The 12,225-nt window shown below is 40.1% G+C and overlaps 1 protein-coding gene across 13 annotated transcripts in view; it reads left to right on the top strand.

Moving 5' to 3' along the window:
- The window catches only part of ADCYAP1R1 (ADCYAP receptor type I), a 152,707-nt gene that overhangs the window by 23,633 nt on the left and 116,849 nt on the right, over positions 1-12,225 (top strand). For all 13 annotated transcript variants that reach the window (XM_064419921.1, XM_064420391.1, XM_064420321.1 and 10 more), the window contains one exon: positions 8,418-8,566. In XM_064419921.1, coding sequence (XP_064275991.1) covers positions 8,483-8,566 — 84 coding nt within the window. In that variant the 5' untranslated portion in view covers positions 8,418-8,482. The remainder of the gene's footprint in view (positions 1-8,417; positions 8,567-12,225) is intronic.

Here is a 12,225-nt window from a genome sequence, read left to right as displayed (position 1 = left end):
CCACCTTCCAAACCATTTCCTGTTTTAATACTTTTTCCTGCTCTGAAGCAGGAAGGGTAGTCTTTTTTCCCAGGGGTGATGGGAGTTTGCTGTGCTGTTGCTGGAGCTCCAAGGCTGGAGTCTTCCCCTTGGGTCCATCACCAGCTACAGGAACACTCCTGTAGAGTCTGCCCATGCTAAAAAAAGAGTGGAATGTTTTCTTAAAGATGCCTTTGGCTTTTCCTCACAGCTGAGAGCACCTTGCTTGGAGCCTGGCTCAGGTCTGGGGGCAATGGTGCTTTATCATGGCAGCTTGATCTTAAGATAACCAGCTCAGCACATCAGGAGGGCTAATTGAGGGTGTTAACAGTGGCATCACACTCTGATAAACAGAATATTTTGAGTTCAGGAATAGTTTTGAAGGTACTGTGTGAGACAAAGGGAATAAAAGGCTTTGGTCCAGAGCTGAATTTTATGCTCTGCTCTTACTGTGAGAGATGTCTGCTCCACATGTGCTGGGCAGGTTCAAAGCAGAGCCTCATGGACAGGTTACATCAAAAACAATATTTACACCTACAGCCAGGGAAGGAAACACAGACCACCAGTCAAGGAAACCAAATTAATCAGGGAGCTCTTGCAAAGCCTTGATATGCTGGGTAGAGAATGTGTTTTCCTGGTTGTGGAGTAATAATTCTGAGGGCCCTCGCCAAGCAGCACTTAAAGCCCTGCTGGAATGGAGCAGCACATCGTTATCTTTATGATCCCAGTATTAATTTCATATTAGCAATGAAGTATCACATATACCACAGATGCTTAAAAAGGATAATTGATCTGCTGTGAAAAGGGAATCTTTTCTCACATGATTTTTTTTTTTTTTTTGCTTTGCCTAATGCTTCCTGAATGTGTGGTAGTTTGCAATTATTTCCCTGCATTGGAGTGTCTGTGGTCTTTAGTTAAGAAGTTTTGTCATTTCACCAGGCCTCTGGGGACATCAGTAACATAAGGGCACAACAAATCTGATGGAAAATGCAATAGAGAAAATAATGCCAATCAAGGCAAGAATTTTATTGATGGTGTTATGTATGAGACCTGCCAAGAAGAGCAATTCTTGTGCAATTCTTGTGCCCAGGGAGGGATGAATTGTGGTCCATAGCCTCTGCTGTCATGACTCTATCACTGCAAAGATAAGCTAGAAAATCTTGACCTCTGGATGCATGATTCACTCGTGTCCACTTGAATTTTCAGAGAGGCTGAAGCAGCACCTCCATCAGACAGACATTCAAAGTTGTTACAATGTCAAAATACTCAGATATCCAGAACTGAGGTGTCATTAACCTTCAATGTTTCATTGTATCTCTGCTCGTGAAGCAGCATAATATGAAGGAGAAGAATTGGTATATTGTGAGAATTTATTTTATTTATAAAATTCAGGCAGTTTAAGTGGAGTTTGTTTCAAAAATATATCAAGTCTTGTTTAGTTTTATACTTATGCCCCAGAAAATCATAAACTTTCAGAGCTCAGGAGAGGCTGGGCTTTATGACCACATCTATGAAGGGATGGGGTATAGAGGATTAGGACTTTAAAAGAGGTTTTGATAATTTGCAGATAATCAAGAAATTAATCAGATCTTCATATAGCATAAATTTGGATATCTTTCTTGAATTGGCTGAGCAACAGTTTGGAATAGCTTTAGATAGTTTTTTTTTAATATGTTAGGAAAAATCTATAATACTGGAGGACTGCAAAATGCAGCAGCTGTCAGGTTATACAGAAGTGATAAAGAGTGTACTTTGTAAGGACAAATTATAATGCTCATATCTTCAGGGAATTTCAATTTAATTGAAACCACTCAAAGGAAAATAATAAAACAAAACCAAAAACCAACACTCCACCAAAATTGTAATGGGGACAGCTGAAGTAAATCATACATGGGAGTTATTAGACTGTGTTAATAAGAGGAACTAAGATAATACTGAAAGTAAGAAAAGGCTGCAACACAGAGGGAAGCCAGGGCTCTGTTTTGCTTGCCATTAATGCTTTGGTGTCTTAAACTTTGGCGATGGAATTTTCTGTGTTTGCCCTCATCAGGCCTGAACAAACAGAGGAAAAGAAAACTGGTTCTTGTAAAGCAGTAATTCACTTTGTCCAGAATTAGGCATAGAGTCACAGAACCATAGAATGGTTTGAAGTGGAAGGGACCTTTCAAAAGTCACCCAGTCCAAGCCCCTGCCATGGCAGGGACACTTTCCACTAGACCAGGTCTCTCCTTTCTATATTTAGGAGATAGAAATTGCTCCCTGAGCTTACCTACATCTCCACTGACTGTAGAGAGAGCCTGGACAGGCTGGGCTCAGCTATAAAGATCTTTTTGATGTGGCAGTGCTGGTTAATGCCTTCACTAATGATCGGGATGATGGGACAGAGTGCTCCTGCAAGAAGGTTGAAGGTTGCACAAATTTAAGAGGAGTGGTTGATAGACCAAGAGGTTGATTGTGCTGCTGCTCAGAGGGAACCAGAGAGGACTGAGAAATAGGCAGAAAGATGAAGAAAATCAAGACATGCAAAGTCCTGCACTAGGAGAGGAATAATTCCATGCACAAGGGCAGGCTGGGAATCAGCTGCTGGGAAGCAGTTTTACAGAGAAGGACCTAAAGCTCTGGGTGGACACAAAGTGGATTCTGAGCCAGCAAAGTGCCCTTGCAGCAATGAAATCCAAAAGCATCATCAGCTGCATGAAGAAGAGCCTTGGCAGCACGTCAAGGGAGGTGATAATTCCTCTCTCTCAGCCCTGGAATGCCTGGTCTAGGACTGGGCTGCTGAGAGCATGAACACAGTGGGCTCTGTGATGAGCCACAAAGATTATTAAGGAATTACAACAAGAGATTTGGGGGGATTTTATCAATATGTAGAAATCCCTGATGAGAGGGTGCAAAGGAGGTGGACCCAGGCTGTTCTCTGTGCTGACAAGAGGCAATGAGCACAAACACACAGGAAATTCAGCTGTAGGATAACACTTTGTAATTGTCAGAATGGTCAAATACTAAAAGAGGTTGATCAGATAAGTTGTTGAGTCCCAACATTTGAAATATTCAGAAACTGATAGAGAATGGATTTTGAATGGTCAAATACTAAAAGAGGTTGATGAGATAAATTGTTGAGTCCCAACATTTGAGATATTCAGAAACTGATTTGAGAATGGGTTTTGAATAACAGACAATCTGCAGAGGTCCTTCCTACCCCCAGTTCTGTGAATCCTCTTTTGCAGTCATTCTTCTTGCAAAATCGCATTGCTTTGATTTATTTCCTACACAAGTCCTCGTGGAAGCAAATGGAATTGATAATTCTACTTCATATAGAAATATTTGGACACCTAAACTCTCATTTGCGTATGAGAGACTCAGCATCTGCAGTTTACAATTTCTACTTTTCTAATCACACCTTTATCTGCACTTTTAGAAAGGGAGTTCTAGTAAAATTCACAGGTGTTTTCTGAGCTTTATGCAAGGAAAAAAATGCCAAAATCCTATTCCTCCAGAAAGTGAAAGGATTATTACTGAGTATTTCTAACAGACTTGGATATTCATTATCTAGGCATATTCTTATATGCAGCTGAATCTATTTCTTTCAAATATATCCATGCAAAATTGTTTTAGTGCTGTATCAGCTCCCTTTTAAATGTTGTTTTATTAAGCAGCAATTTTCCTGCACAGTGAAAAATCTGGATACCAGCAGAGGCTGCCTGATCGCATCTGTAATGAATGGATATTTTTCAGCCTGTGATTCCCACACCAGCTCACATATTAGATGAATGGACAGCCTGCATCCATCTTGTGGACCATTCTATGAAAAAAATTCCACCTTGTTGTTGACAACTCTTTCAGGCAAAGGTGTGCCATTTTTGCCTGAGACCCTCAAGACATTCATGTGCAGCTGAAAAGGGTTTTGTCCTTTGTAGCAGTAAATCCTGTCTGAAAATCCACTTCTTAGACCTCCTGATGTAATGACCCTTTCCCTTTTTTGTTTTGTCATTGACCACAGACTTGGTGAGTGGGAACAAGGACTTGGGGGACTTTCCCAATTAAGTACATAAAGGGGGAATAAAAGTCTTGGTTTATAAAAGAAAGTAGAGTCAGACCCTTGGCTGCTGTGACGCTATGAAGAAGTTTTAATTTCAGCAAATTAAAAAGTAGGTAAACAAAATCAACCCAAAATATTTAAACTTCAAAAAATAATAACTACTCTATTAAATATAGTGGAAAGATCATGATGTTCTTTGCCTTAATAGGGTTGCTCTTTGTGGAGTATTTTCCATGGAAATCTTTAGAGTTCTTGCTGTCTGGTATTAAATCTTCTTTTAGCTTTTCTGTTGCCTTAAATATATCAGCATCAATTTATTGACACCCAAAATAATCCAATTCCTTCTCAATCCTTTGTGATAGGTGAAACTTCACTGTTTTGGGTTTCATATTGCTGATCCATATATTTCAGACTGGAGGTTGGATTATTCTGTCCTGATTTAGATACCCACAGTGTAGATGTCAACAAACAAGCTGGCTGCTCAGAATTCCTTTACACTCTGGGAGAGGAGCTGGAAGTTTAAAGGAGATGGTTAAAATAGGTCAGACAAAACACTTCCTTCACATGTCTGCTTCTCTCTGCTGATATAAAAAGAGACTTGACAATGAGCTCATGTGTGAGGATGTCTCTCCCAGGTTTCTAAAATTAGGGGACATGTCCTGGGTCACTTAGGGGTCGATTTCCTCATTCTGCTCACAGCTGGTGAGCAGGAACGTGAGGAAGGGGCACTGTGCCTTTTCAATAAATGATGTAGCTGAGTACCACATTTAGGAACTTACAGGAGGAGAACAATTAAATGCAGTGTGGTTTTGAAAGCCTAAAGATAAAACAATATTGGGTGCATAATGAAAGGTGATCCAGCCCTCAGGAGAGCTGGTCAGGAGGGTGGAACACTTCTCCTGTGAATGCTGGCTGAGAGTAGGGAATGTTCATCCTAGAGAACAGAAGACTCCAGGGAGACCTTAGGGCACCTTCCAGTACCTAAAGGGGGGCTAAAAGAAGTCTGGAGAGGGACTTCTTGTGTCATGAAAGTCCAAAGGGGAATGGCCTTAAATTGAAGGAGGGTAGATTGAGATTAGATATTAGGAAGAAATTCTTTGCTGTGATGTTGGGGAGGCACTGGAACAGGCTGCTCAGAGAGGTTGTGGAGTCTAAGGGCAGAAATCTGCTCTAGTGGAAGGTATCCCTGTCCGTGGCAGGAGGTTGGAATGATCATCATTAAGGTTCCTTCCAACCCCCAGCCATTCTAGGATTTCATTTTAATTATCTGTTCATATATTTTGCACCCAGTAATTCTCCACTTTTATTCTTCATAGGGAAATGTTCTTCGTGTCTCTAAGAAGCACTGGAGGAACTGTGCATGGGGTGGTTGACTTTTCTGAAATGTATTCAGTCTGCAAAACCTCAGTTTCTCCTGCATGCTGTCAGAAGTTTTCAGATTTCCTCACCTGGGCAGGAGCTTGGTCATGGGGCAGGAAGGGGATGTGGTGGGAGGCCCTGCCTGGACACTGAAATGAGATAAATTAAGTGATGAATTCCCATTTGATCATCACTGGTCTGAACCATTGTGGGTCAGCTCTGAAATGTGTTGGTTTCCTTTCAAACCACTGGCACACATCCCAGAGGACCACAGCAAGGAGCCCAGCAGATCAGGTGGTTTCTTTTGGGTGAGATCTCATTAAGAGCTTGTAACTGCCTTGGAAAGCCACAAAAAATCCTCTTTCATTCATCAAAAAAATTCCTCAACTTCATTCATCCAGTGGGCGCACTCTGTGATGCTGTATAACAATTTCACCCATATTTAACATGGGGGCTTTTTATCCTTTGGAGCAGTGGTCTATTACCTTTTTATGCCTCCCTGGGAGTAGTCCCATTGCACCTAGGAAGATCTCACTGTGTGGTTTTGTTCGTTGGTGACATCAGATTGTGCACTTGGCACTCGTGGGCCTCTCGTAGAGGAATTGTCCTCACCAGCCCCCAGAGACCTTTTTAGATGGAGAAGGAAGTGGGGGCTTGCAGCAGAACACGTTTTGCCAGAGCTTTACCAGCCTGCCCTTGAAGCAGCTCAGATGCTTTCATAAAGAATCTGCTCTGGCACTGAAAGTGTTTCCAGTGGACAAATTCACCTTCAGAGGGGATGAATTATTTTCTCAAGCCACTAGGTGACCAGAACAATGTTCTTTTCTTTTTTCTTCTTCCTGTATATCAGCCATGCTTGAAATAAACCCCTGAAACCTATCCTGTTTTAGCAACAATCAGCTGATTTTCAGTCTCAGACACTTCTACAGCCCTTCTGTTTCACCAGAGATAACTGAAGATTATTTTGAGGAGCTGTTTATCCATAATTGAAAGGTGCAACCCCTCTGTTATTGGCTTTTTTGACTTCACTAATTTTAATTACAGTGGCAGATGCAGATGAAACAACAACATGAGGCATCAGTAATGAAATTACAGGATTTATCAACCAGTGACATCAGAAGAAAATATAATCATTCAAGCTTCCCTTCCAAATCCAATATTGATATCATTATTTCTTTTTCGCAATACTGAATGGCAATGCTTATCAGCATTACCTATATATTTTTAAAAAGTTTATTTTTCTAGCATAACATGCTGGTAGTAGTTATTTGGGAGGTAGCTGGGCTTTAATTGGTGATAGAGATAACTACCCTTTAATTGATAATAGAGATAAGTAGCACTTAATTAGTAATAGGTAGACTCTGAATGTATGTATAACATACATGAGAGGAACAGCTCAACAGTATAAAAGGTTCTGCTGCAGGTCCAGGGCAGAAGTTCTGGTAGCTGTTATTCCCTGATAAACACTCCAGTCTCCCTGGATGACACGAAGGCCTCAGCCCAGTATTTGGTGCAGGTTTCCATGACTACCTTGAAGGCAAAAAATGAAGTAGATTCCTTTATTTTCCCCGCAATATGTGAGTGAAAAGCCATGAAATGGTTTGCAGATGTTCTTGTTGTCTCTCTAGAAGCTGCTTTGAAACTCAGACAAGACAGAAAACAGCCACCCTCCACTTTCCAAAACTAGGGATTGCCAGGTTAAAGTAGAAAGAGTGTTCTAAAGGTCACCCCTTTTCCCCCAGGGAATCTGTATGAGTCCAGGCATCTCCCACCCTTCCACTGCATTTTGATCATTTCCCGATGATCCAGTGACAGAATGAAAGGACAGAATCCAACCTCCACACCCCTCTCTGGCTTTTCTGGACTCTGCACAGGAGTGCAAATGATCAGGAAATAATTTCAAATCCAAGGGCTGCTAATGCATCTGTCTGGTTTTGTCTTGCTGCTGTTAATGGAATTCCAAGTCCTCACGGCTGAATGTCACCAGGGATGTTTGCTGTCCTCCTCAGCTGAGATCTTATCAATTGCTCATTATTTGATAAACCATCAGAAGTGCAGTTAAGTAATTAAATTCAGTGCCAGAACAGAGTGTGAGCGACTGATCAAGTGAGGATAGAAGAAAACAGATCAGTTTAGAGTGAATTTCATGAATCATTGTTCTCCCAAAATTTCGAGAGAGAGATTAATTTTTCTCTTTTATTTTTTGATTGAAAAACTCTCTCCTTTCTAGATGCTGATATCCTGGCAGTGTGTTGCAGTCACTATAAAACTTGAGTGTCCTTTGGTTCTAAAAGTCCTTTTACAATTCATTCCTTTACAAATCAAAGTAGGATAATGAGAAATAAATCCAAATCTTAAAGCACATTCCCCCCAGTCCTCAATTCTTTCGGGGCAGAGGCCAAGCAATGGAAGTCACAGATATGGATGACATTGTTGTTCATATAAATCACTCCTGATTGTGTCCTGGATGAATCCTTAGCCTGAGATTACAATTCCTTCTTTTGACCCCCTCCTGCCAAGTTCTCAGAAAGGTTATTAACAAGCCTATTAACAGGTTATTAACAAGCCTATTAAAAGGTTACTAACAAGTCTGGGAATGGATTTTGTTATCTGGACAAACTATATAGGGAACCAGACCCCTAAAAAGCCCCCAGACAGTTTAGCTTTTTAGACACTACTGAAAATCATGAAGTGTGAACCACAGCTTCAGAGATGAAGCAGAAAGATCTTTTTTCTTGTTCAAAATAATCCACCCTTCCTCCTCCCCTGGGTACAATTCAGGTGTTTGCAGCTGCAGTACCTGTTCCAGCATTTCTTTGACACAAGTTACTGATCACACAAAGTCCTTTGCCTTTAAATTAAATATCCAAGACCACCTTTAAAACCTGCAAAATAACAAGTGCCAGTTGCTGTTCAAGTGTTGGGTTGTCTGTTTTCTGTCCATTTATTTTTCATTCTCTCCATGATTTACATATTTATAGTAATTTTCCTCTTGTTGCAGAGATCTTGATGTGAAGACCTCAAAATATCAGCAAAGCCTGTGCTTCAGCTCTAATCTCACTGTTAATGAGCAAAACTTGTCCAAAATTAGAGGAGAAGATGGCCATCAACTGGAAGGTCTGCTTCTTCAGCCTCGTATTGCTCCCTGTGGTAAGGAAAAATGATTTTATTTGCATTGTTCTGATATAAATACATGTTCTCCAGGCAAGCACTTGCCAAGAGGGAAGGATCTACTGCTGACACTGATTCTGGATTTTTCTGGGTGGTCTCGTAGTTTGGGTTGAGACTTTTCCAGCCTCCTTTGTTAATGAATTAGGACTGTGATCGTTGCTCATCCCGAGAAGGGCAAGTCCATCCCTTGAGGGCATTTGTTCACTGTTTTTAACCAAGATTCAAAATAAAATCAAGTCATAAATAGAAAAACAAAAAAAAAGCCACAGTGTGTCTTCTGTTTCAAATCCATTGGTTTAAAAATATTTTTTTTCCAGACAGAGGGATAAAATTAAAGATTCCCTTCATCACCCCCAATGAAACCTAAACCTTGAGATATTCCAGGCAGTGCTTTTGGAGGCCTCCATTTTCAGAGGAGCAATTTTAAGAAACAATACAAATGGGCCTCTAAAGATACTAAAGGCACTTCAAGTCATCCATCATCTTTCTGAAGATATTCAACTCTTGACGAAGATGACAGGGATTAATTTTCCCCACAAATCTTTACTTCATTTACTTTATTTACTTTACGTTACTTTACTTTACTTTACTTTACTTTACTTTACTTTACTTTACTTTACTTTACTTTACTTACTTTACTTACAATGTTCTCTTCCATTAATAACTCTGTGTAAATGTGTTTGGGGATTGTAACTCTCCCTCTCCATTGTCCCCACACACAGTGTTTGCACCTCTCCTCACATAACAGCCACAAAAACACTGAAAAAAGATTTTTTTTATTTCCCTTTGTAGCTGTGAGGAGTCACACACAAGCCCTGCAATAACCTCTTGTGGCATTCAGCAAAATTCTGTGTTAAACTGTTGCTCACAAATGTGCTTTTCAGCTCTTCTCCAGGAACTTTGCTCACGGGGTTCAGTGAAAAACTGCACCAGGATTTCAATCCTCCAGTTCATTCCCCTAAAGAGCCTTCTGCAACTTCCATGCAAATGCTTTACACTTGCTTAATACACAGATATTTTCACATTAGTGCACTTTAATAATCCGTATTCGAAAGAATTCATGACATTTAGTTGGTTTTACTTTTAAATAGCAGCTGTTTATTGTGATGGTGGTGTGACCACAGCATCTTTTAGCAGGTTTTGCAGAGTTTTTTGCTCTTGTGTATCAATTACGTGGCCTGTCTTCTACAGTGCATAGCAGGAAGCACAGAGAAGTTGTTTTTACTTTGGCACACAAAAATATATTTTCTTTCCTTTTGGCTCTTATTTAGAGTCCATTTCACTGCACCTCTGAAATGTGGCATAATTCAGCTAAATTCTGTAGAATTGGGTTGGAACTGGTACCATACTTGTGTTCATCCAAATAATACAATCCTTTACATACAAATACATGGCCTTGGAATCTAGAGCATGGCTATGGCTCCTGTGACTCTTCCTTAGACTTCCTGCTCAGGTAGAAATGATTAATTATTGAAAACGGAGTATGTTTAATTTTTACAATACTTCTCTAAAATTACTAATGAAAACTTGCTCTGAGCTAATGGGGAGGGGGAAAAGCCCAAATTTAACCTGATTTAGGTACTGATGTTCATGTGAGATTCCTGACTATAAAAGGAGTTCAGCTCAAATTCAGATGCTGGTGTTTTGGACATAGAAGTGTTGATGACATGGATCCTGCCCTGGGAGAAACTGGAAAGCTGAATTCCTGGCCATGCAAGCATATTTTTCAGGCTGCAACCAAAATAATTAAATTATCATAAGACAAAAGACATTTCTGCTAAATGACCAACAGCCTTCATTATTTCAAGATTTTTGGTGCTCAGCTCGAGACCCTTGAAAGGTGTCTTGTTATTTAGAGGTGAACAGTTTTTAATTAAGGGAAATAAATGAACAAATCTCTTGAGCTCTCAGATGGGTGACCTTCCTGGCAGATGGAGAAGGACAGCAAATTCCCAGTTGCTCACGTTTCAGGACATAACTGTGGTTGCTGAGCTGGATAATTAGTGATCAGCTCCAGCTTGTGGAAAGAACAGTTCTTAATGAAATACCAAATAGCAAACCAGAGCTAATAAGAAAAAAGTCTGATTTTTTTTTTGCTGCTTCTGTGAAGTTTGTGATCTTCTTTATGATTATAAGGTTTTACTGCAGTCTTTTGCAGGAATCCAGACATAAAGTTACCAATTTAATACACATGAATTTGTGTGTTTGCACACACAGAGCCCACCACAGAGATGATACAATAATTTGTGTGTAAGTATTCATTTCACATTAAATCCCTACGTTTCTTTTCACAGACCAGATTTCAGGAATGATATAATGTGATTTATGTTTCTTCCCTTGCTGTCATCCTTTTGCAGTTCTTGTGGTAACACATTTCTCTCCACTGGGGCAGACCCTTTCCCTGTGAACCATCTGTAAAGTGCTGTGCTGGTGACCTCAAATTGGCACTTTCCTCTCATGCAGATTTTCCAATTTTCTACCAAGGGAGTGGATGTGACTTTTAAAATATTTAAGAGTAATTGAAAGTCATCTTAGACTCCACAGTGTTCCTGGAAAAAACTGTTTATATACTGCTTTCCTCCAAGCACATCTGGTCAGACCCATTTTACCCACAAAAGCCCCAAACTGATGTCCACATCCATAAACAAACCAAGAAAAGACAAAAAGAGAACCAAGTATGAATGGGAAATTCCAGGTGGCTTCAAGTATAGGCTCCAGCCAGACAACAAAAATATAATATGCTAAGAAATAATTTAAAATGAGCATTTTGAACCAGTTCTAACTGTCAGAGTCAAGGGTGGTTCAGTTTTTCCTGTGTTTTACAGGCTGCTCTGCATTAACCTAACCTCGGAACCCCTCGGGACTGAAGGCACCATGATCCCTGCAAGGCTTTTAGAGGAATTCTTGAGTTTACTTTTTTTTTCTGCCATTTTAAGTGCTTTCCTAGATTTAAATACCCATGTTGCTATTTTAGCTGGTTTTAACTGATGACTTCTGGCTCAGCTCTTCCCAGTAATTTCCATTCTTTGCTTTGGATGAAACTCTGAACAGCCTGGGATAATGGGAGGAGTCCCTGTCCATGGCAGGGGGGTTGGAACAGGATGATCTTTGAGGTCCCTTCCAACCCAAACCTTTCTAGGATTCCATAATGTCTTTTCTTTGGCATTTTGATTTTTCTGACTGGCATTTTGATTGACTTTGCTTTCCATTCATCTGTGATAACACTGGGCTATGTGTTGGTTTGGTTTTTTTACAATTGGAAAATATTAACAAAAGTAATCATAAAATTATGGCGAAGAAAGGATCCTGAACCTTCATTCCTTTGTCTGGTTCCAAATGTACTTGAGAAACAATGAGTTTCATGACTCACAAAGTTGGCTTGGTGTATGAACTGAATTTTAAATGTAACTGCAATGCAGGTGTTCTAACTGTCCAGAATAATTCCGTCTGATGTATTTCTTCACCTAATACTTGGGATTTCTTGTGGGTACGTATTTAATTAAATGTTTCCAGTGGTAGAATAATCATGTAATGTTTGATCAGCTGGGAAGAATGTTCTCCTTTAAAAAAAAAAGAGAGAAATGTGGGAAAGGGAAGGTGTCAGTGATGCCTCTTGTGTAACAACATTGGAGTGTGAT

This window comes from Passer domesticus, chromosome 1 (assembly GCF_036417665.1).
Source record: "Passer domesticus isolate bPasDom1 chromosome 1, bPasDom1.hap1, whole genome shotgun sequence".
NCBI lineage: Eukaryota > Metazoa > Chordata > Aves > Passeriformes > Passeridae > Passer > Passer domesticus.
The sequence above is the reverse complement of the archived record's forward strand: the minus strand, read 5'-3'. Positions and strand labels throughout refer to the sequence as shown.